General features: G+C 53.1%; 2 protein-coding genes across 2 annotated transcripts; both read right to left on the bottom strand.

Moving 5' to 3' along the window:
• Window positions 1-11146: 11146 nt before the first annotated feature.
• KCNJ4 (potassium inwardly rectifying channel subfamily J member 4) lies at window positions 11147-14043 on the bottom strand. Its single transcript, XM_042890109.1, has 2 exons — window positions 13966-14043; window positions 11147-12563 (listed from the first exon to the last, which is right to left on the bottom strand). The coding sequence occupies exons 1-2, from the start codon at window positions 14001-14003 to the stop codon at window positions 11234-11236; spliced, it is 1368 nt and encodes a 455-aa protein (XP_042746043.1). The 5' UTR covers window positions 14004-14043; the 3' UTR covers window positions 11147-11233.
• A 2285-nt stretch (window positions 14044-16328) lies between these two features.
• On the bottom strand, window positions 16329-17469 carry LOC122189908 (endosome-associated-trafficking regulator 1-like). Its single transcript, XM_042889375.1, has one exon. The coding sequence runs from the start codon at window positions 17467-17469 to the stop codon at window positions 16390-16392; it is 1080 nt and encodes a 359-aa protein (XP_042745309.1). The 3' UTR covers window positions 16329-16389.
• Between the last annotated feature and the right edge of the window lie 5552 nt (window positions 17470-23021).

Raw genomic sequence — 23021 nt, 5'->3', positions numbered from 1 at the left:
TCTCGCTGTCCCCAGGGGAGATGCAGCCCTCGGGGGTGAAATCATGAAATGTGTGCACGGACACTTCAGCCGCCTTTATTTTAATCATTTAGGGCTTAAAATAATATGTCTTTAATTAGAAACGTTGCCTTAATTGAATTGTAATCAAGTTTTTAGTTCTGTTAGCCCAGCTAAGCGGGTGATCTAATAACACCCACCTCCTTCTCTCCAAGCATTGCCTGGTTACACCTCTTCTTATGGAGTGATGCGTATTGGGGAGCCTGGGCCAGGGACTGAGGGGTATTGGTGGATGGCAGCTGGGCATGAGCCAGCACTGTGCCCTCGCAGCCCAGAAAGCCAACCATACCCTGGGCTGCATCCAAAGTAGCGTGGCCAGCAGGGAGAGGGAGGTGATCCTGCCCCTGGAGACACACAAGGTCAGGTTGGAGGGGCTCTGAGCACCCTGATCAAGCTGGAGGTATTCCTGTGCATAGCAGGAGAGTTGGACTAGCTGGCCTTTAGGGATCCCTTCCATCTCCAACGATTTTATGATTCTATGAAGAGAGCTCTGCTGCTGAAGCTGTGTGTGCAGAGGGTGGTTTGCACGGGGTAGTTCTCAGAGACCCTTTGGGATCTGTTCTCGCAGCAAGATCATTGGGCAGCCCCTGATACTCACACTATAGCCATGGGCTGAGTCTCACAGAAGCCCTGCCCTGCTCTGCTAGGTGCTTGGAGTGGTTGGAAAGGTGTATGATTTTCCATGACCAGGGAGCTGGAGCACTTAGCAAAACCATGGGTAAACTGACGCCCTCCCCAGGGAAAGCTGAGCTCCAGTGACCTGGCAGACCTCAATGTGCTGCCAGATCCTGTTTGGCAGCTCTGCCTGGCCCACAGTGAGCAGATTCGTATTTCATCTGCTATCCAGGGAAGGATGTGCTGCTTCAAAGACTGCAGCCACCTCTTCACAAAGACTTGCCCATGCTAGGAACCTGCAGCTTGATGCATTCACCAGAGCAGACCTCCAGCAGCCCCAAGGTCCCTACAGTGACTTCCCACCAGGCCAGGGCCTCTGCTCATCTCACCCAACTTCCCCTGGGCTGCACCTCAGCTGCCCTCCTGCCTCTGGCGTAACGGAGGCACAGGGTTAGCAGTGTGTCATGAGAACCACAAGATTTACTTTATCATGCTCAAAATGCTATGGAAGGGCAGCGCTAACGCTGCAAAATCCTCAGACTCAAAATGGGCTAAAAGAGGAAGGATATGGATTATGGTCCAGACTGTATAAGACCACATGCATTTGTTGTTCCGGGATTCCTGCCCAGGTTGGCTGGTGATCATTTAAGGGTCAGCTGTCTGTTCTCTCCTTGTAATTCAAAGCATTAATTCACAGTTTATTAACTTCAGAATATTCATCCCTTCCTTTAAAAGCAACGCTTAATGTTCCTGAGGCCTTTTCACAGGGCACACTCTTTGATTTCTCATGAATTTGCCTTCCTGGAATACTCACACGGAGAGTGTGCAGCATTTTAGGGAAGACCGAGTGTCCTGGAGGTAAGGTCAGAAGCAGCCTGCAATGTGGAGATGCTGATCTGAGTGGTGAGCTTTGCCAGAGCGCTCTGCTTTTTAAAGCCTTTTGTACAGTCAAATCTAAGTCCCCATTCACGTGCAGCAGGGAGCAATAAATACTGCTGCAAATGAGACATCAGGATCCCAGGATAGTGTGAGACTAGAAACAAAGCAAAATGCCAAAATAAATAAAACATAGCTAATAGCTACCTCTGGAAAGGTTGCTGTGGGTGACTTTCTCAACATCAGGTAGGAAACCTAAAGCAGGGGCAATGATCCAGGCCAGCACACAACTGTCTCAGCAATGAGTCACTCCTTTTCCTTGACACTTTTGCAAAATATAAAAAGTAAATGATGCTGAGTCCCTGCAAGGAGATTCCTGCATGACACAGCCCAGACTCACCCAGAGCACCATCTAACCTGTGTGCTGCAGGTGTCCTATGGAAAATAGATCTGTGGCCGTGTAATTAAAGGCTCTGTCATAAGTCATATGTGTGAGGACGTTGAAGGACAGCTGTGCAGACAACCTTGGCGCTGCCATTCCTCAGTGATGGGAGAGCTGTATTTTGGTGTAAGAGGGAGAATGGTGGCCTGCTGTCCCAGCTAAGGGCTGGTAAGAGGTGAGACACAATGCTGGATGCCATTTGGGCTCACGTCGCAGGACCAGCCGTTGCTTGAATGCTGCAGAAACCTGTGGTCCTGGCCACACGAGTTGACACCTCTGTCTTCCCTATTCCTGGTGAATGCTCAGAGCTTTCCCTATTTCAGCCTCCATTAGCCCTGTCTGCCACCAGAACACCCACAAGCAATCTGGCTCCTCTCATTCTGCTCTGCTGACCCAAGTCACCCCACAGCTCCTAGGCGATCCCCCCTTGCCCAGCCAGTGCCATTCTCTCCAACTCCCTGCCTCATTTGCTTTTCCCTAGATTTTCTATCCCTTCCCCTTCCTTGTTCCTTTTCCCTTTGGGTTTCGTCCCCTCCCTATTCAAATCAGGCCTTTCTTCCCACAGACTTCCCAGAAGCCAAAAGAGGGGCAATGAGGAATGCAGGGCCAAAGGAGATAATCATAGAATGGCTTGGGTTGGATGGGACCTCAAAGATCAACTTGGCCTTGAACACCTCAAGGGATGGGTCATCCACAACATCTCTGGACCCAACCAGAGAAGACCAGCAGAGATCCCAGCCTGGTGCTGACCCAGAGCAGCAGTTAGTACCTCAGAAAGCCCCGCTGGGGAAGCCCTGCTCCTCCAGGGGAAAGCCCGCACACTGTCATACCACCTTGAGGGTCGAGCAGGTTCACAGAGGCTGAGAAGCTGTGACAAACCCTCCTCCGGCCTGTAGCAAAGCTGTATAATTTGTCCACGCCAATGGGGGAGAGAACAGTGTCTCACTGAGCTGGCAAAACAAAGCCTCCGTGACACAAAAACTGTCCTTCTGCCCAAGGCCAAGCCCTTGCTTGAAGCCCAAGAAGACCCAGAGCTTTCGTCTCCTGGGCCAGACTGCAGGTGTGCATCCTCTAGCCCAGCAGACGTAGGGGTGGGCCAGTATTTCCAGAACAAACTAAATAAACATGCCTGATTGAAGCGGAGGCAATCACTCACTACCAAAAATTTCTGCTCTGTTGGTGATGCTTTGACAAAGTTATAAGCTAGTGAAAACAGGGTCTTAAAAGGGGAAGTGTCGGCAACCTTAATAATAGGAGCAGCTCCCGGCCACACCTATAATTAAGGGCCTTTATTGTTTTTTTCCATATACCTCACCTTTTTTTATCCTTGTGGCATTCCCAACTTCTGTCAGCCACCCACACAGGCCTGCTTTGTTTAAAAAAAAAACAAAAAAAAGCCACAACCAAATGGAAACAAACAAACAAACATTGGAGTGTACCCCTGGGGCTGCGTGAGGGCAGAGGGGTACAGTGTAGAGACGGGACTCTGAGCTCAATCTGCAGCATCTTGTCTGAAGATGTGTAGCCCCATCCTCCAACCCTCGTGTTTTTCAGAGAAAAGGGGCTGAATGGATCCTTGTCTCTGCAGTTCTGACCCCATGGCAGAGCCATTGGCTTGGGCAGTCCTATCCCATTGTCCTGGAGGCAGGCTGCTGCCTCTCTTTGTGCACAGTATCAGGGTGGCTTTAGGCACAGCCTCTGGTGGGAAGACGTGCAGCTCACGGAGAAGGGAATTAGCCCTGATCCTGTAGCTCTGAGGCCCAGCCCTCAATCTCTCTTAGGAATGAAAGGTCAAAGACCTGAGGAGTCATGTTCATCCCTGTCAGGAGATTTTCAGGTCAGACCAAGTGAAATTGGACAGGAGGCAGCCAGGCTGTGAAATGATTTGTGTTTGGGAAGCTGGTTGGAGGAGAGACTGAGTACAGCAATGGAGGTCAGAGGAGGTCTGCAGAGACAGGAGGAAGGCAAATAGTGCATCCTTCTTCAAAAAAATCCAAGTTGATCCTGGGAACTGCAGGCTGGTCAGACTCATTTGGTACAAACCAGATGCTCTTGGAATACATCTCCAGGCACACAAAGAAGAGGGTGTCAGTGTAGATTTTACTGAAGGTAAATCACACCTGGCCAACATGATCATCTGTGATAAAATGACCAGCTCTGTGGGTGAGGGGAAAGCAGTGGAAGTCATTTACTTTGGACTCAGCCAGGCTTTCATATGACATCTTCTTTTCATGTGACATCTTCCGTCACATTCCTTTGTCCAAGGAAGGCTGATTTACTCTTTTAGATGGACAGAAAGCTGTGTCCATCTAAAAGCCAGAAAACTGGCTGACTGTCAGGAGGCAGTGGTTAAGGGGGGTCTGGAGAACCTGATGTTTCACATGGATGTCACTGATTGGGAGGAGGTGATAGAGTGCTTTCCCACCAAGCTGGTGTGGAGGGGGAGCCAAGTGACCTGTTCAAGGGCACATCCTATCAGACAAAACAAGTCTTATGGGGAGCAGCTGAGGGAACTGAGATTGCTCTGCCTGGAGAATAGCTCGGGGGAGACCTCATCGCTCTCTACAGTGACCGGAAAGGAGGTTGTGGTGAGGTGGGGGTCAGCCTCTTCTCCCTGGTAATGAGAGACAGGACGAGAGGGAATGGCCTCAAGTTGTGCCAGGGGAGGTTCGGATTAGATATTTAGGAACAATTTCTTCTCAGAAGGAGTGGTGCTGCAGTGGCACAGGCTGCCCAGGGAGGTGGTGCAGTCACCGTCCCTGGAGGTGTTCCAGAGCCGTGTGGATGTGGCACTGAGGGACGTGGTCAGTGAGCATGGTGGGATGGGCTGATAGTTGTACTAGGTGATCTTAGAGGTCTTTTCCAACCTTAATGACTCTTTGATTCTATAAGGTGAAAGAAGAGAGATCCAGTATGGATAATAGGAAAATATTTCTGTCCCTGAGGAGTCAAACATGGGAAAAAGTTGCCCAGGTGAGTGCCTGTGTGGCTGTATTGAATGGAAAGCACACGGGGCAGCATCCTGGTGACCCCATAGAGCATCGTGGAGAGCGTTGGAAATGTAAGCCTGCTGCACACGGTGAAGATCCCCCCCCGTGCTGGCAGGAGTGCGGCATTGACGCCAGCCTGTGATTCACGGCAGCGCAAACTGGTGGCGAGTGAGAATCCGACGGTGTGTGAGTGAGTCCCATGCGCTCTGGGGGGGCGGTGCGGGCGGTTATGAAACCAGCTTGCCCAGTCAGAGTAATTCATGTACTGCTGTGGGAGGGATGGGAGAGATAAACAACGCGCCGGGAGATGGGAGGGCAGGGAGGATGGCTTAAAATGCAGCTTCCCGGCATGCCGTGCTGGATTTGTTCAGCATCTCAGCCCGGCTCCTCTGTGATTCTTATGCAAGGGGTTTCTCTGGAAGGGACAGCCTGTCCTTTCTAGCCGAGCGCCAGGCACAGAGCACCGACTAACAAAAGGCCATCTCACCACATATCCCATGTGGCCAGCTGGGCCGAGGATAAGCACTTTATTGCTTGCTTTCAGTCCAGTGTGATTTAAGCGTGATAAGCAGGAGGAGCACCCCAAATACCGACAGCCCCAGCGCCAGCATAGAGTTCAACTTGCACTGCGCCATTGCTCTTGGGAGGCTGATGCACCTGGGTGTGCACTGAACATGCTGGTTTCTGTCTGTGAAGCTCCAGGTGGGGTGTTTTGGTGGAGATCTGGAGACTGGGGTGTGTCTGTTGGGAACGGGCACTGTGCTTGATCCTCCAGGGCTTCTGCAGGTGGCAATATGAATGAAATGGAAGCTATACACGTTCCCAGGGAGCTATGACGTCCTGACCATGTCTTCACTGCAGCTGCAGACTCTTCTAGGAACTATTTCTGATTTATGGCTCCCAGTCTTCCCAACTGCACAGAAGTGGCAGGTCAAACCCACAGAGACACGGACAGCCTGCTGCTGGATGGGCAGCTTGTCACTTGCCAGTAGCAATTTCAAGCTCCTTGCCCTCTCAGTTGCAACTGCTTTGGCGACTGCACCGTATCCTCCAGCTGACAACTTCAGTGACCGCAGTGCTGGGACATCCAAACAACTCTACCCATGTGCTGCCACTGGGATTCCCAGATATTACCAGCTCCCATGTCTCAAGACATGCTATTTCAAATCAGGGGCCAGCACCAAAATAATCCTGCTAATTTCAGAGGCCAAAAAAACTTTGAAAGCTCAAATATCCAATGTCTCACAGACTATTTCAGGATGGTGTTTGTGTCCATCCCACATTTCTTCAAAGGCACCAGGGCAATGAAATCACATCATTCCACTTAGCAATATGTATTTCCTCTTCCCACACTGCCTACTTTTGGGCAGCTCCAGGACTGTGTGCCTAGAGCCACAGCTGTTCAGAAAGCAGAGGGATTGCTCCCTGTGGATGCTTCCTCATGAAGGGGATGTGTTCAAAGGCAAAGTAAGAGTGAATGGCCCACTGACTGCTCTGTTCTCATTGCTTTTTCCCAGAAAATGAGATAAACACAGGAGCGCAGACTCCGTGTGGTTTGCAAGCCAGGCTGTCATTACCTTATATCCCAAGGGGATATGGAAAGGTAGGTTGCCAAAAGAACTCTCAGGGCATTGCAAACCCTCTGCCTACAAGCTGTGCTTCATACTGGCCAGGGCACATCCCAGTGGGGCATTTCTCCACTTCCACACAAGTTCATGACTGCCTGGGGCAGGAAAAAGGAAGCTGCTACAGCAGCACAACTCTACTACAACTCTACTACAGCGTAGATTGTGTGTGCCACACTGAGGGGCTGCATAGTGGAGAAAAATCTCATACGTTGAGCATCTGCACCAGCCGTGTTGCAGAGGTGACAACTGAAGGGACAATAACCAAATGGTCTGTCTCTGAACTCAAGCATTCCCTGTGCAACTTCCCAGATTGCCACAGCTTTGCACAGAGAAGAAATCAAAGTGTCAGTGCATATCTGAACTGCTTTCAAAGCCAGTAGCCACTCCGTGAAAGCTGATGAGGTTTTACAGAGCTGATATTTGATGGCATGGCATAAAAATCCCTGACCCCTCCGTCAGCCATCCTGAACTTTACTGTGGGCTGAAGATCCATGGGCACATGGGTACCTCCAGAGCTGGCATTGTCTGCAGGACAGAAAGGGAAATATTCCCATCCTGACCTCCAGCTGAGACTTGCAGCCATCCCTGCGCCCCATCCCTGCACCCGACTCCCAGCCCTGCTGAGCCCGCAGCTGCTCGGGTTGCTCGGAGGCAGTGCTGCGAGGCTCGCTGCCATCCCTAGGTGGTGCTCTGAGGACAGGCAAGGACCGAGCTCCCCGGCGTGCTCGTGCCGTGGTTTCCTGGCCGTGGGTCCCGCAGCGCACCGGTGGGCCGGGATTGCGGCAGCCCCCAGCCGGGTCCCCAGGGCTGGACACAGCTCCTCCAGCAGCTCGTTCCCACCTCTGCCCCTCTGGTTTTCAGCCGCCAGCCCAAGCAGCCTCGCACTGAGAGACCCCCACGTCTCCTGCCCACCCTGCTGCTTCTCCCACAGCCTGCCCAGTGCCCCCCAGGCAATGTGCTCAGCTCCCCCAGCCCCACACGCTGCCTTTTTCCACCTCTCCCCCTCTTGCACAGCCCACATCATTTGTCCCAGCATCAGCAGAAGGCTGGGGCTGCAGGGCTTTTCCAATAGCGGTGCTCCATTAGGGCCCAGCTCTGCAATTCACCCCAGGCAATGGCAAAATTCCCATCGACTTAGCAGGGGCAGGAGCAAGCCCTTAATGGCCTGGGAAGAAGTAGAAGCTGAGCAGAGGTCACACGCCTGTGTGCAGCCGACTCTTCTTCATTCTGGGACAACACCAAAGCTGAGCTGGTTGCAAAAAAGCACTTTTGTTTGGAAGCACAAATGTTATCAACATGAATTCCCGATCACAGAAATCCAAACCCATTTTCTCCCTTATTATCATGTTCCTTGAACATATTTTTAGCCGCAGCGTGTATCAAAATGTTTTGCTGAGCAAATTTTGGGTGAGCTGAAAGGTGCCAATGATGGTCTCTTTTCAAAAGGGTTGGCTGAAAGTGTCACCAAAAATAAAACATGAAACAAGTCTCTCAAGTGTCATCAAAAACAACGACAATGTTCAGTTGGAAGCTGGCAGGAGTGGAAGCAGTATAGTTAGCTGTCATGGGGTGCCGGATCTGAGCCAGTGCCTGGATCCTATTCATAGGGCAAAAAGTCCGTTCTCTCTCTGTTAGATTTCTGAGGTTGGAATAGTTTTCAACAGAAGCCAAATCTCAACAAGTACTGCACAGTCGTTCTGTCCATCAGGTCCTGCAGAAGGGAGGCATCTTCTCTGGACCAGATGCACCACCTACATGGAAGGTGATGCTTCACATATCGTACGCAGCTGCACCCTGGTCAAAATCCCATCAGTATTTCTGGCTTGCAGAGCTGATTTGCAGACCCACCTAGCAATGTCCAGTCTTCCTCATGGCAGCTTTCCACAGTGGATTCATCAAGGTTGGCAAGGACCTCTAAGATCACCTGGTCCGACCGCCAGCCCACCCCCACCATGCCCATGTCCTCAGTGCCACATCCACACGGCTCTGGAACACCTCCAGGGACGGTGACTGCACCACCTCCCTGGGCAGCCTGTGCCACTGCAGCACCGCTTCTTCTGAGAAGAAATTGTTCCTAATATCCAACCTTCTCTCTTGGTGATTTCTCTTGGGTCACATAAAGGAGTCCCCAACATCCAATTGTGCATACACTTGTTGACATGAGTGCTGCTGGTGCACAAAGTTTGTGTGCACATCACTGAGTGTTTATGGTTTATTGAGTGGTGTAGGATGGCTTATGCCTGCATATATGACATATGCATGTAGAGTTATGCATGTTCAGTGGATATTCAGGCATGAGTACTTTGTGATTGGAGCATGCAGGTGCAGAAGCACGTGCACTGAAGGATACACATACCTTTGTGCATTGCCAAAGTGGGAGAAATCTCCCCTAGATGTCCTCACGGAGTGCATCTCCTCACAGACCAGACTCTTAGGAACTAGAGTCATGGTACATAATCCCCACTCACCTCTAAAGGGTGCTGCACCTTGGTGAGGGGTGTCCACTGTCCAGCCACGCTCCCTTCTTTGGGGCCACCAGCTCAGTCTGTGTTCTGGGTGCCCGTGTCCTCACATCCTCACATGCAGAGTCCTTCCCTCTCAGTCCATTAGTTTGTTTCCACTGCCATGACCAGCGACAGGCACCCAGCTCTGAAAGCTATATTGAAAGCCAGGTCAATACTGGCCTCTGTTTATTCCCTCTGGGGGAAAATAAATAAATAATGGTATGAGGAAGGAGGAGGGAGGGACATTTTTAATCAGCAATGGGGAGAGGAGGTGGGACACAGACACATGTAGAAAAACATGGCTGCATATCAAGTCATAGGTGAAAAAAGCCAAGAGGTGGCCAGGAGGTATTCCTCTTGAGGTGGCCATGTCTGTGTCCATACCAATCTTGTTACACTATCCCTGTTCCCTCCCAAATACTCTCCCACATTAGCACATTATTCATTTTTCTTCTTCTCCCTTCCCTTCCCTTCCCTTCCCTTCCCTTCCCTTCCCTTCCCTTCCCTTCCCTTCCCTTCCCTTCCCTTCCCTTCCCTTCCCTTCCCTTCCCTTCCCTTCCCTTCCCTTCCCTTCCCTTCCCTTCCCTTCCCTTCCCTTCCCTTCCCTTCCCTTCCCTTCCCTTCCCTTCCCTTCCCTTCCCTTCCCTTCCCTTCCCTTCCCTTCCCTTCCCTTCCCTTCCCTTCCCTTCCCTTCCCTTCATTTTTTCCCTGCCTGCGGTTCCCGATTCTCCCTCACTCCTTCTGACTCCTTCCCTCCTCTTTTGCTTCTTTCCTATTGCTCTTTGTACTAAGCCCAAGCTGTTACCAAGACATTGGCTTTCTGCTCTGTAGATCAGGGATTAGATGGAACAGTATTTCTTCAACCATTTCCCCAAGAGCACATCTGCCAGGTGTGCAGAGCAGCCTTTTGAGCTACCCAATTATTTTCCCATCCTCATGTCATCTAGTTTTGAGTGAGTGATTCTAATACTCTTAATAAAGACTCACCAAGGTTTGCTGTCTTCTGTGAAACAGCAGAGAAGTGGTGTTAAGTCTAGCTCTGGCTCTGAAGTACCAAAGGTGAAGCCTCCAGGCATCAAACCCATACAAACAGCAAACACCAGCACTAATAACACTCATCAGTCTCTGTACCAGGCTGCAGCCTCGGGGTCTCCTTTGTTTCCAAACCTCCCCCTGGGATATTAGACTTTATTAAAAATAAATAGATACAAATTCCGTTTTACAGCTGATGGCAGCAGGGAGAAGACTGGAGGAGGTGGAAGGAGCAAGTGAGGGGCCTGCCGTCCCATCAGGTCACTGCCTGCCAGCCCTGGCACGGTGGCTGGGTGTGTGAGCACAGGGCCCTGCCTGCTGCCAGGCGCTCCAGGAAAGAAGCAGAATGTGGTCTGGGGAGGAGTAGGGGAACCAGGGCTGAGTCTGTGGGGCTGTGGGGCTGAGCTGCTGCTGGAGGTGATGGGTGCCACAAGGAGAGTGCAGAGCGGGCTACGTGCAGTGTCCTTCTCTCCCAGCTTGGCATTTACAGTGGAAGAATATGGATTTCAGTTCTCGATCTTTTTTATATACAAAGAAAGTCAAGTGCAACAAGCAATAAACATGCAAGCAAACCCCTATCTCCAGAGACTCTCCCACTCCCTCTAGGAGTCCCAAACTCTCCTGTCCCTTCTCATTGAGTCAGGACTTATGCATCACTCCTCTCCTTGTGAGAGCCATTTCTATTGATAGCCATGGGTCTGCACATGTTGAGAGAGACAGAAAGTGCTGTTGTCTCAGCTGCAGAACCACTTGAGCAGGTACAGTCTCTCCATTGAGGGCACAGGCTCCTGTCACCTCCCCAGAAGTGGGAATTCAACCATGCTTCTTTCTTGTCCCTGGGCAGGTCCTCGAGCAAGCTGCGCTGTCTGGAAGAATGGTGTATTCTCACTCCTCATCCAGGGGGTACAACTTCATGGGAAAGGGAATATATCAGAGTATCTCCAGGCCTCAACGTACTCAGGTGCTGAGAGGTGGTCACAGGAGGCATTTTTTGGTGGGCAAGGGACTTATCCAGCTACGTTTGGGTGCAGAACAGAGGAGGAGGAGGAGGGGATGGGTAATGGGTGTAGAACGGGGAGGCTGGAGGGATTAGATGGCTGACTCCCTGCGGTATGAGATGGTATCCAAGGGCAAAGTGGCCTGGAGCCGCTCCAGGTCCAGGTGGCTTCCAAAATCCATCATCTGGATGACGCCTCCCTCTTCCTTGGTGCTGCCACCTAACGCTACACCCACTTCGTCATCATCTTCATCTTCGTCTTGACTGACAAGAGCCAGCTCGTTCTCATAGCAGAAGGCACTGGGAGGTGGGGGAGAAGGTAGGATAGTCATCTTGCTTTCTTGCAGCTCCCGAGCTGAGCAGCAGGGTGTGCCAGCTACCTCATAGGTCTTGTGAAAACGGGAATAATCCACTTTGTAGTGGTTCTTCTCCTCAAACACTACTGGTTCAAAGCGGTGACCCCAGAGGATTTCACTGGCTAGGTAAGAGCTCCGTGCCTGTGTGGTCATGGCCGTGGCTTCCACCATCCCTTCCAGGATAACAACAATCTCAAAGTTCTCCGTCTCCAGCTCCTCCTTGCCAATCCCATAGAGTGGGCTCTCCTCATCAATCTCATGAACAATAATAATGGGTGAGACCAAAAATATACGATCGAGACCCACATCATAGCCTACATTGAGGTCCCGCTGGTCCAGGGGGAGGTACTCCCCTTCCTCTGTCATGTAGGGTTTGATGAGCTGGGCACGAACGTGGGCCTCCACGATGTGGCTCCTCCTCAGGTTGCCCACTCGCCACATGAGGCACAGTTTGCCATCCCGCACCGAGATGACCGCGTGGTGACTGAAGAGGAGGGTCTGGGCCCGCTTCTTGGGCCTCGCCATCTTGGCCATGATGGTGCCAATCATGAAGGAGTCAATAACACAGCCCACAATGGACTGGACCACCACAGCCATGATGGCCAGCGGACACTCCTCAGTCACGCAGCGGAAGCCATACCCAATGGTTGTCTGTGTCTCCACTGAGAAGAGGAAAGCCCCTAGAAAGCTGTTCACGTGCATGATGCAAGGCTTGAGGAGAGAGGGACTGCCCCCCACCACCGGTGCGTTGAGGTCACCGTGGAAGAAAGCAATGCACCAGAAGAGGAAACCAAAGAAGAGCCAAGAGACCAGGAAGGCGGCGGAGAAGATCATCAGCATGTACCGCCAGCGCGTGTCCACACAGGTGGTGAAGATGTCAGCCATGTAGCGCTGAGACTTGTTGCTCAGGTTGGCGAAGTAGACATTGCATTGGCCGTTCTTCTTCACAAAGCGGTTACGGTGCTTCCGCCGGGGTGTGTGGCCCTTCCCGTTCCGGCTGTGCCCGTTCATGCTGCCCAGCGCAGAGACCTTGTGTCCATCCTCCTCAGTCGAGACAATGCTGTACCTGGAACAGAAGGAACAGACAGAAATATGTGAAGAACGATATTTTGGCCCCGGCATGGTGTAAGGCTGGGAGTTTCTATTTTCTCCTCTGCTCTCCGCCCTGATGCCATTGTATATTGGTGACAATGTTTATACACTTCCTGCGCTCAGGACAATTCTGTTGCCACAGCAACAAGCATGGCTCCCAGCATCCTGCATCCAAAGCTAAAGGTGTAATTTGGAGATCAACACTCAAATCATTGGCAGTTTTTTTCTGGGAGAAACTCCTCTCTTTGGGGAGCTGTTCCCCACTGATTCCCTCCACAGTGGATGGCATTGTTACCCCTCTCACCATTGCCAGGAGAAGGCAGCTTCCAAGTGCTCTCATACACTGCTGGATCTAAAATCACAGATTCTCATATAAAATGCTTATGGCACAAGATGCTCTGACCACTGAAGATATCCAGTAGCCTCCCTCTGAGTGCATAGACCCACCAAGACCCCCATTGCCACTAAGCCACTAATGACTCCAGAGGCTGGCAGAGCCTCCCTCCCTCCCCATCACATTGACACGGCTGTCGGAGTCCTCCAGCAGGGACTCCTTCACCCCAGAGCTGACTGTTCCTTGTTTAAATAGGGTGGTTTCTTCAGGGCAGCCACATAGCTCCAAATCCATTTGCTGTCCTCATCTCATGGGAAAGAGGACACCGGGCTTCTGCAGTCCTGCTGAAATCGGCAATTCCTGAGCCAGGGCTGGTGTCCAGCACTGCATTGGTTCTTTGCTTCTCTGCACCAGCAAACTCTGCCGAGAGCCAAGATCTCCCCCCACATACAGCACATTTCAGACTTGGAGATGGAGGAGCCATAACTTAGAGTGGACAAGCCCCAGGAAGGTATTTTGAAAATAATGTATTGAGAGATGGGCAAAGAGACCAGAAGATGCCCCGAACACGTAGGGCAGCACATGGAATATGTCCAGAGAAAGGCAGCGGAGCTGTGAGAGGTCTGGAGCACAAGTCTGATGGGGAGCAGATGAAGGAACTGGGGTTGTTCAGTCTGGAGAAAAAGAGGTTCAAGGGAGACCTTATTGCTCTCTACAGTGACCTGAAAGAAGGTTGTAGTGGGTGGGGATTGGCCTCTGCTCACAGGTAACAACAATGGGATGAGAAGGAATGGCCTCAAGTTGCAGCAGAGAAGGTTCAGGCTGGAACCTCTCAGAAAGAGCAGTGCTGCAGTGGCACAGGCTGCCTAGGGTGGTGGTGCTGTCACCATCCCTGGAGGTGTTCCAGAGCCATGTGGATGTGGCACTGAGGACATGGTTGTGGGCATGGTGGGGATGGGCTGGCGGTTGGACCAGGTGATCTTAGAGGTCTTTTCCAACCTTAATGATTCTATGAACAGTCCTTGGGATGAGGGCTACTCACCGGTTGACTCGGACGCTGCCCATGGCTTGCTGTATCATCAGGTGTTGGGGGCCACAGGAGCTGGGCGAGCGTGGGATCTCATGCAGCCGTGCTCATGTGGGACCTGGCAGCTCTAGCTTTCACCTCTGACAAGCTGAGACCCATGCCATCATCACCATTGCTCCTGAGCATGTGCCTTATAGAGAAGGACAGAGCAAAACCCCATCAAAGCCCATCCTGAAAACACCTACCCTGCATGCACATCTCCCAGCCTTCTGCTGTATGCCCAGAGGGATGAGGTGGGGATGGTAGGCACTACACCACAGCCCTGCTCCAGAGGTGAAGAGCTGACAGACACACACCTGGTGCACACAGCAGCCCACATATCTCACCCATGCGGAGGTGCTGGCAGGCAGTCACCTCTCTCTGGACCAAGGACACCAGAGTTTAGCAGCTTGCAGGGTCCCTGCCCTGAGCCAATATATTAATATCATAGCTTACAGGAGGACAAGAGCTCAGCCAGCCTAAATACCTCGCACACAAGGACTAACAAAATGCAGACACACACAGCAGCCCTAGAGATCCCTGTCAGCCCTAGAGGAAATTTATTGCCAAGAGGTGAAGAATATCCCCCCCTATTTTAAAGATGGGAAGAGAAGCAAGAGATAGAGATAATGGAGAGCCAATGCAAAGGAGGAGCTCAGGGGCAGCCAAGGAGAAGCCAGTTGAGCAAACAGACCTTGCGATGTGCCGTGCATAGCATCCCAGGAGCGGTTCTGTGGTATGGCCTGGGGAGGATGTCTGGGAGGTGCTGTATCCTGACCTGGTCCTCCCTGAGCTGAAGAACTAGGAGACTGAAGACTCAAGGGCTGATCTATCCCACCTGCCCAGAGCTGCTGGGAAGGGAAATGCGGTGAGGGGTAATGACTCATAGATTAGAAAGGGCTTTGTACACCCATGCTAATCCTACACTGTAACCTTTGGATTACAGCAGTCAGCGTAGAGCACGCAGCACAGACACAGCTAGTTCACTACCTCCCAGCCTCGCCAATGAGCAGCAGGTAGTTGCCATATCTCAGACAAATCCAGGGATTTCTGGGTCAAATACAAGGTTTAGAACTCATTGCAAGCGGCCATGCAAAGGTGGGAGCCAGGAACAATAGGTGTTATTGTTGAGGATGGAAAAATTAGTGAGAAACGCTCTCGTCTCGTCACCCGTGTTGTAGAGCGGGGCTTCAAGTGGCTAAGGGTGACCAGCACCCCTTCCAGCTTAGTAGCCCATGTTGGAAGGTTGCATGTATGGAGCTCCAGATGTCGCCTCTGATGGGCAAACCATCGTCATGTCTGCAGTGGGGATTAACCAGCTGTCCCTCCTCCAGGCAACAAGGTTACTGAGGCAGCTGAAGACCCAGCCACGACTGCTGGGACACTCGAGGACCATGAGAAGGCAGCAGACTTCACCACTAACCATAGGTAGGTAGGAGTGAACAGCTGCCAAAAATTCCCATCGGAAAAAAACGTTGATGCTGAGCTCTGCCAGCACCCAGCCTCTCACCAGCCTTCATCACCAAAGTCTTTAATCGTGGTCTGTTTGGCCAGATAGGGAAAAATCTATGTAAAAATGTGTAGTTGGATAAACTACAGCTGAAAATGAGGAGGATTCATCAGAAATGTTGGGGGATGACCTGGTGTTGAAAAATGACGCCTACATATAGTCCCAAAAGGATAAAACTAAAACACATACTCAGTGATTATACAGTAAATGTGAGCTATGGCATCCTGCCTTACTCAGCAGGAGACAAATGGACAATTTGGGTGTGTTTCTCTGCATCAGGAGAGGAAGGGAATCTTCTCCAATCACTGTTTCCCACTGGTTGAGCCAAGTTAAAGGGATACCTTATCATCCTCTACAACGACCTGAAAGGAGGTTGTAGAGAGGTGAGAATTGGCCTCTACTCCCAGTTAACCACAATGGGATGAGAGGAAACAGCCTCAGGTTGCACCAGCTTCAGGTTCAGGGTGGATGGGAGGAAAACATCCTGGAAGGAGTGGTGCTGCGGTGGCACAGGCTGCCCAGGGAGGTGCAGTCACCGTCCCTGGAGGTGTTCTGTGTGGATGTGGCACTGAGGACATGGTCAGTGGGCATAGTGGGGATGGGCTGGAGGTCTGACCAGGTGGTCTTAGAGGTCTTTTCCAACCTTAACGATTCCATGGTTCTATAAGCTCATTCTTAGCATTGATAGTGGCGCCAGAGGAAAGTCACTGCTATATCTCACTAATAAACATTTCCTAAAGGGTTTGACCAACCCTCCCCTTTTCCCAGCCGCAAGATAAGCCACAAGGAAAGCATCTCTGTGAGGAATAAAGGTTACCAAGCTGAACACACACATGTGAGAGCAAAAGTTTTTGTATAGGCTGTGGTTGAACACATCCACAGTGTTTGATTCATTCTTTTTTCTCTGCTTCAGCATCAGAAATTTTGCCCGTGGATTTAAGAATCTCAGTGACAAAATTCAGCGACTCTGTCCCAGCAACCAGCTGCTTGATGGACCAGTTTGCACCCGCTATTATCTTCTGGAGGTTCTTCAAGGCAAAATCTACGTTGTGCTTCACCGCCTCCGGGTCCATGCTCTGCCCCACTCTCAGGTTCTCATTCTTCACCTTGGAGGACTCCAGCTCTCCCTGGAGAAGCAGCATCTCCTGCTTCAGCTTCTCCACGTGGTTTTCCGCATCCAGAGCCCGCTGGGTCATGATCTGGAGGCTGCGCTCCGTCTGCTGGTTGAGGGCCTGCAGCCCCTGGGCCCTCCTCTCCTCCTTGGCCAGACTGGCCTTCAGCCGACGCTCCAGGCTCCTCATGCTTTGAGCCTGGCTCTCCAGAGAGCCCTGCATGCTCCGCACCACCCTGCGCAGCTTGTTGTTCTCCTCCCACAGCTCGCTGTAGGACACACGCAGCGAGGAGTTCTCCCGGTCCCCGATGGATTCCTCGTGCCACCTGTGGGGGTCTGCTCCCCTGGTGTTCTCCAGGCTGGAGAGGTATGGGTCGCTGGGTTGGGCCCATAGGGAAAACGGGTCATGCTGGTAGGAGTCATAGCAACCGCGTGGTGACGCGTTGGCAGCTTGAGACGTGTGTTTCCTTTGGTGCACAGGGAGGTGGTAGGTCCTGGTCCAGCTGCTGTCCTCCTCCTCGAACGGGCCGTTGGACATCTCCGTGTCTTTGTAAAATGGTTCCTCAAACTCCTGAGCATTCTCTTTGAGCTCCAACGCGTGCCTGGCCAACCTTTTGGCATATATTCTGTTTTTCTCTCCGTCATCTCTCACCGTGCAAGAGTGCCCTGGCTTAAATGAGAACTCAGCGTCTCCCAGCTGAGTGTCACCCAAATTCATGCATGGGGGTGGAGGATGTGCCAAGGGACAGGTGTAACTGAACTCCTCGTTGTCATTGTCATCATCATCATCCTCTTCCAGGCTCTGCTGCTCAGTGCAGGCCCTCTCCATGCTCTCAGAGACGCTGAGCGGCCGCGGCATGATTTCAGGATGACAAACAGGAGGATGCAACCTGTCCTCAGCTGGGTTGGGTGACAATGACAAAGCCTTCTGCAGCCTCAGTGACACATGCAGGGAGCAGGATGTCACTAAAGGCTCTCCATTTAGATCAGTGGGGTTTTGTGTGGGATGGAACAGAGATGGTAGCGAAAGGAGAGCCCGGCATCTCCGTGTCCTTGCTCCGTGACATCACCATGCTGGTTGTGAGGTCACGACCAGGGAGCAAGGAGCCCTGCAAGCACATGGACTCCGGAGCCCACCCTGGGGATGATCCCAGTGGGATAAGAGGAGCGCACAAAGCAAACAGAGCCCTCTCACCTTGCGCAGGAACCATCAGTCCTGGGCAGCAGCGCAGGGATAAGCAGGGATGAAGACATCCCTGGCAGCGAGACCAAGCTGCCGGCGTTCCTGCCAAGGCTGGCAGCAGGAGGGAGAAGGGGACAGGGCTGGCGGAGCAGGAGCAGGTTGAGAAATGCCGCAGTCGGGGGGACAGAGGCTGATGCGGGGAAAGGATGGAAGGCAGGAGGAGAGCACGGACAGGACATTCCTAAGGAGAGGCACCTGGCTAATTCTGTCTGGCACCTGCCGATCGCTAAGCCTTTCAAAGTGCGCCCTGGCGATGGTGTCAGCAAGGGGACACCGCAGCTGTCCCCTACAGACGGCCCTTGGAGCATCCGCGGGGCACCTACCTGGGTGACGGATTTGTGGCCGGCTGGCGGGGACCTGTGGGCTCCACTCGCTGCCTCCACTCCTCCGGCAGCACCGCGGCAGCACTCTGGGCAGGGCATCGGCCCGGGCGGGTTGGCCGCAGACGGGGCCGCGCTGCGCTGCTGCCGCCCGCTCCATCCCCTGCTGCCAGCTGGCAGAGCGCAGCGCTCGTCATGCCGCCGGCCACGGCCTCGGAGGGAACGGCAACCAGCCGAGGGTGGATGGAAATAAACCCACCTGCTGCTTCCCAGCACAGCCCTGCCTGCGACACGGGCCTTTCAGTATCTAAAGGGGGGGCGATAAGAAAGAAGGGGGCAGACTCTTTAACAGGGTCTGCTGGGACAGGACAAGGGGAAATGGCTTCAAATTAAAAGAGAGATTTAGTCTGGGTATAAAGATCTGCTTCAAATCCGCAGCAGAGCGGCCTTGTGAAGTAGAACAGACAACTCCATGCCGAAGCACTCCCCCACTTCTCTTTTTATAACAACCGTATCTGGCGCTCCAGGGATGTACACCGCAAACAACAACGACGGCGATGGAAAAATCCCATGGTATTTTTACACTTGGCTTTATCCAGAGCTGTCTGGCGAATGCTTCCCTCCTGTCTGTGGTCACTGTGGCTCTGAGGGGCCTTCGTTCCCTAGCCTTGGGCATAGGGACCCCTTGGTATGGAGATCCCTTGGTGTGGAGACCCCTTGGGTATGGGGACCTCTTGGCATGGGACCACTTGGGACAGGGACCCTGTGAGCACGAGACACCTTGGGCATGGGGACCGCTTGGGTATGGGGACTTCTTAGGTATGTGGATGTTTTGGGTGTGGGGTCCCCTTGTGTATTGGGACCCCTTTGATACAGGACCCCTTGGTATGAGAAGCTCTTAGTACGGAGACCCCTTTTTATGGGGATGCCTTGGGTACGGGGACTCCCAGGCTCAGGCAGAGCTGCACACCTGCAGCATCCCCCATCCCTCCCCGAGCCTCTGCATGTGGGCTAACATGTAGGCTAACATGTGGGCTCGGTGCCCCTCGTTAACCCTAGATCTCATTAGCGAGGGCGTTGGAGCTATGCGGGAGAGCAAAAGGCACATGGCATGGGGCAGGTGAAGGGAGGGGAGGGAGCTCTGTGCCATTTATATAGACACGCTGCTGCCTTTTCCCTCAATAATTATAAATAGATCGGGTGGGTGCCAGCAGTCCCCGTGCGCCCGCAACCACGGTGAGCTGACCCCTGCTCCTCCATTGGGTGACATGGATGTCCTTCTGTCCTGTTTGCATTTCAGGGTGGAGCGAGTGAGGGGATATTTCCCCCCTGTGAAGCCCCGGGCATGGGTAATATGAAAACAAAACAAAATGATCTGAAGTTGAAGCCTCTCAGTGTGTGACTCAGAGCTATTCATAGCTCCCCGAAGCCAGCTGCAGCAACAGAGCCAGAAGGATTCTGCCCGTATTATTATTCCAATTACCATCTGAATTAAAAGTTTGAGCAGTGATCAGCCCACATACCGACGGAGGGGGGGAGAGAAGAGAAAGGGAGAGAGAGGCAGAAAACAGATAAAAAAGGGCTACGCACGAAGGTCCCCATGATGACACAGCCAGAGCAGAGGCTGAGCCCCCCCTCCCCAGCCCCCACTTCTCCCACAACTCCCAGTGGGGTCCCCTCCACCCCGGAGCCCTCAGTGCTCCATGAGAACCATATCCATATGTTGGTCCTATACCCAACACGGTCGCCTGCAGGAGAGCTGCGTCTGACCCGCGCCATTCGCAGAAAGGTTGTTGTGTTTGTGAGCAGGGATTGACCGCGAAGATGGGCACATCCATCTATCGATCCCCCGTCGCCGTCGGGTTGAACGAACCCAGTGCCAGAACGCAGTGACCCAGGAAAGTGGGAATTTGCTCAAGGCGGATTGCAATTAAGTGCCCTGCACCACAGTCGGTGCTGATGGAAGCGCCGATGGCCGTCATTGAGTCCCTCATCCCGCCGTCCCACGGTGGTGCCACACCAGGGATGGCTGGGCAACTTGGGCTGGAGCAGCCCAATGGCCAGGGGATGCCTCCAGGCAACACGCTCCAAGGAGGAGGAATGGTGGAAGGAGAGGAAGGCTGCAGCATGAGGAGACTGACTCTCTCCCATCCATCCCTTCCATTTCCATCCCTCCTCCTCCTCCTCACCACCAGTTTCCCTTCTAAAAGCCCACATTCTTATCATGGAATCACAGAATATCCTGAGTTGGAAGGAACCCTTAAGGATCATTGAGTCTATTCCTGCCATCCTTCATGTTATCGTTGTCAGCAGCCCCAAACTGAGGTGACCATGTGCTGGGGTGCTCAGACATTACTTCCAATGGCAAATGGATACGGATACATCCCCATGCTCCCTGCACTCCTCCCCATCCCTTCTCAGGCTCCTGGTGACCCCTCAGCTCTGCCACACATCCGACACCAAGGGGTAACCCCTGCTGGCACTGCCTGTTAGAGACATTGAACCACTCCAAGCAAGAGCTGAGCTGGGACCTTATGAGCTGGAAGGGTCGGGTCTGGACCCCCAAAATCTCTAAGCTTAGAAGGAGACACTTCAACCCTGGGTGCACTCTGTGCTTGGAGAACAGCTTCCTGGTGCTGAGACACCCATCCCAGAGCAGTGGACACAAACGGACGCCACAGTGCAGGGCTGCTTCATGGGGATGGAGAGGGAAAAGGCAAACAAGAACTGGGCTGAGGGAGCAAAGCAAAGGTCGGAGCTGAAAAACCACACAAGTTACCTGCAGGGCAAGGGAGGAAAGTTGGGGAGGCTGACGAGGAGGTGCCCTCCGCACTGTCACGCTCCGTTAGCGATATTTACATCTGCCATGCACACAGCAACTTTGCTATTCACGGACACACTCACATGAAGCCACTCACATCTCACTAAGTTATATTTATAGCCATTCCTCAGCACTAGCACTAGCAAGGCAGCATTTTTGCAGGCAAAACCTCTCGTTGCTGCACCGGGAGCTGCCCGGCATCTCTTACCGCATCGCGCCGGGGCCGCCTGGGAGCCAGAGTCAAAGGATGGGGTCAGCAGTCGGTGTCTCCATCATGCCCCAGAGCTCCTGGGCTCACCCAGTGGGTTCTCTGCAGCTCCGGGGTTGCTGGATTCCTGAGGAGCCCCAGCTCACCGTGCCCAGCTCCTCTCCTCCTCCGCTCAGCGTGCTTCGCTCCCGTCCATCCCACAAGCTCTCAGCGATGGTTCTGCTCTCCCCCTCCTGCTTCGTCCCCTCTGCCCTTCCTTCCTCTCCCTGCACCTCCCTGCTCTCACCCCAAAATCTCTGCACCGCCTCTCCCTGCTCCCGTTCCCTGGCTCCCTCTCCCCCTCGCTGATTGCTATGCAGTCTGTAGCTAAGAAGTCAGTAACTCCGTGGTAGGATCCAACAGCTTTCTGCTACTTTAGCCCATCCTTGCGTGTGATCTCAGAGCCATGGATACGCACTGCTGAGCTGCCAAGGGGGAGAAGGAAACACATCCAGTGGAAGTAGCAGTGGGAAGGGGACAGTGGGGCAGCCATGTACCCAGGCTGTGACCTGTAGGATTTTCCCACCTGGACCCCATATTAGGGGCTGAGACCTGGCTCCAAGCAAGGACCCAGCTCCCCTCAGGGTGTCTCTGCTGGGAGCTCCCCGGTGGCATCTCGGGGGCTTCCAGGTCACCTCCTGGAGAACTCTCACCGGGAGGAGCAGAGAGTATTTTTAGCACTTCTCAGCATCCGTCCGCAGCTGCAAGCAGGGAGAGCAGCCAACATCCTGCAAACAGCTCCGCTCTGCTGCTCCCTACAGCTGGATGGGGCTGTCCGACCCCTCCATCCCTACTATCCCTGTCCCCAGACTGGGGGTCACTGCCCATCCCATAGAGAACACCCATACCTAGGGGCACCAATTTGGAAGTCACTGTCCATCCCATAGAGAGCCCCAGCTCTGCTCTCAGTATCTGTGATACTTCCTGGTGTGACCATGGTGGTCGCTGCCCAAGGGGTGAAGCCACCCTACAGTGCTTCAACTCATCCCAAAAACCTCACTGTGCTGCTGAGGATGGGGAGGAGCACGTGGCCATGGTGGTGGTTTGCTCCACACGGACATACGGCTGCACCCTGTCCGCCGTGCAACCAGCATGGTTGGGCCATTGGGATGGACATGGGGATGTCACAGCAAGGATGTCACCAACCCCTCGCTGTCCTCGTGCCGTGCCCCGGCCATTCCTGGCTCAATGGCCCCAGCAGTGGGGTGGCTCACACTCGCCACCCCCGCCCGTCTCCACCGGCACCGTCTTTAATAAGAAGCGTGGAATATTTTAGCACCTATGGAAAAGCCACCACAGACGGTGGTGGCAGCCGTTGCCAGGGAGACGGTCCCAAAAATAGCCCCACTCCGCCAACCTTTCCCAGTGCTGCTGTGGGGATGGGGGGAGACAGAGAGATGGAGGGATGGGAGGGTGGGGAGAAGGGATGGAGGGATGGAAGAACGGAGGGAGGGAAGGATGGAGAGAGGGAAGGATGGAGAGAGCTCATGGATGGATGGATGGATGGATAAGAGGAGGAGAGATGGATGGAAGAATGAAAGACAGAAGAAAGGAGGGAAAGAGGGAAGAAGAAACGGAAAGATGGATGGAGATGTGGAGAAATGAGTCAAAGGAATGGATGGATGAGAGGCAGAGAGGTGGATGGATGAATTGAGGGATGGATGGAGGACTGGAAGGAGAGGTGGATGGAAGGATGGAATAAAGGAGGAATGGAAGAAAGGAGGGAGGGAAGAATGGATGGATGGATGGATGGATGGATGGATGGATGGATGGATGGATG

This window comes from Lagopus leucura, unplaced genomic scaffold (assembly GCF_019238085.1).
Source record: "Lagopus leucura isolate 7727_CA_CO unplaced genomic scaffold, USGS_WTPT01 Super-Scaffold_100159, whole genome shotgun sequence".
Lineage (NCBI taxonomy): Eukaryota > Metazoa > Chordata > Aves > Galliformes > Phasianidae > Lagopus > Lagopus leucura.
Note: the sequence above shows the minus strand (reverse complement) of the source record. Positions and strands in the feature narration are given on the sequence as shown.

What these genes read in the sequence shown, in the direction of transcription:
- KCNJ4 (XM_042890109.1), bottom strand. Translation starts at nt 14,003, where the DNA reads ATGATACAGCAAGCCATGGGCAGCGTCCGAGTCAACCG. An exon ending in GGCAGCGTCCGAGTCAACCG is followed by an intron (nt 12,564 to 13,965) that starts GTGAGTAGCCCT and finishes CTTCTGTTCCAG; the next exon opens with GTACAGCATTGTCTCGACTG.
- LOC122189908 (XM_042889375.1), bottom strand. Translation starts at nt 17,469, where the DNA reads ATGCCGCGGCCGCTCAGCGTCTCTGAGAGCATGGAGAGGGCCTGCACT.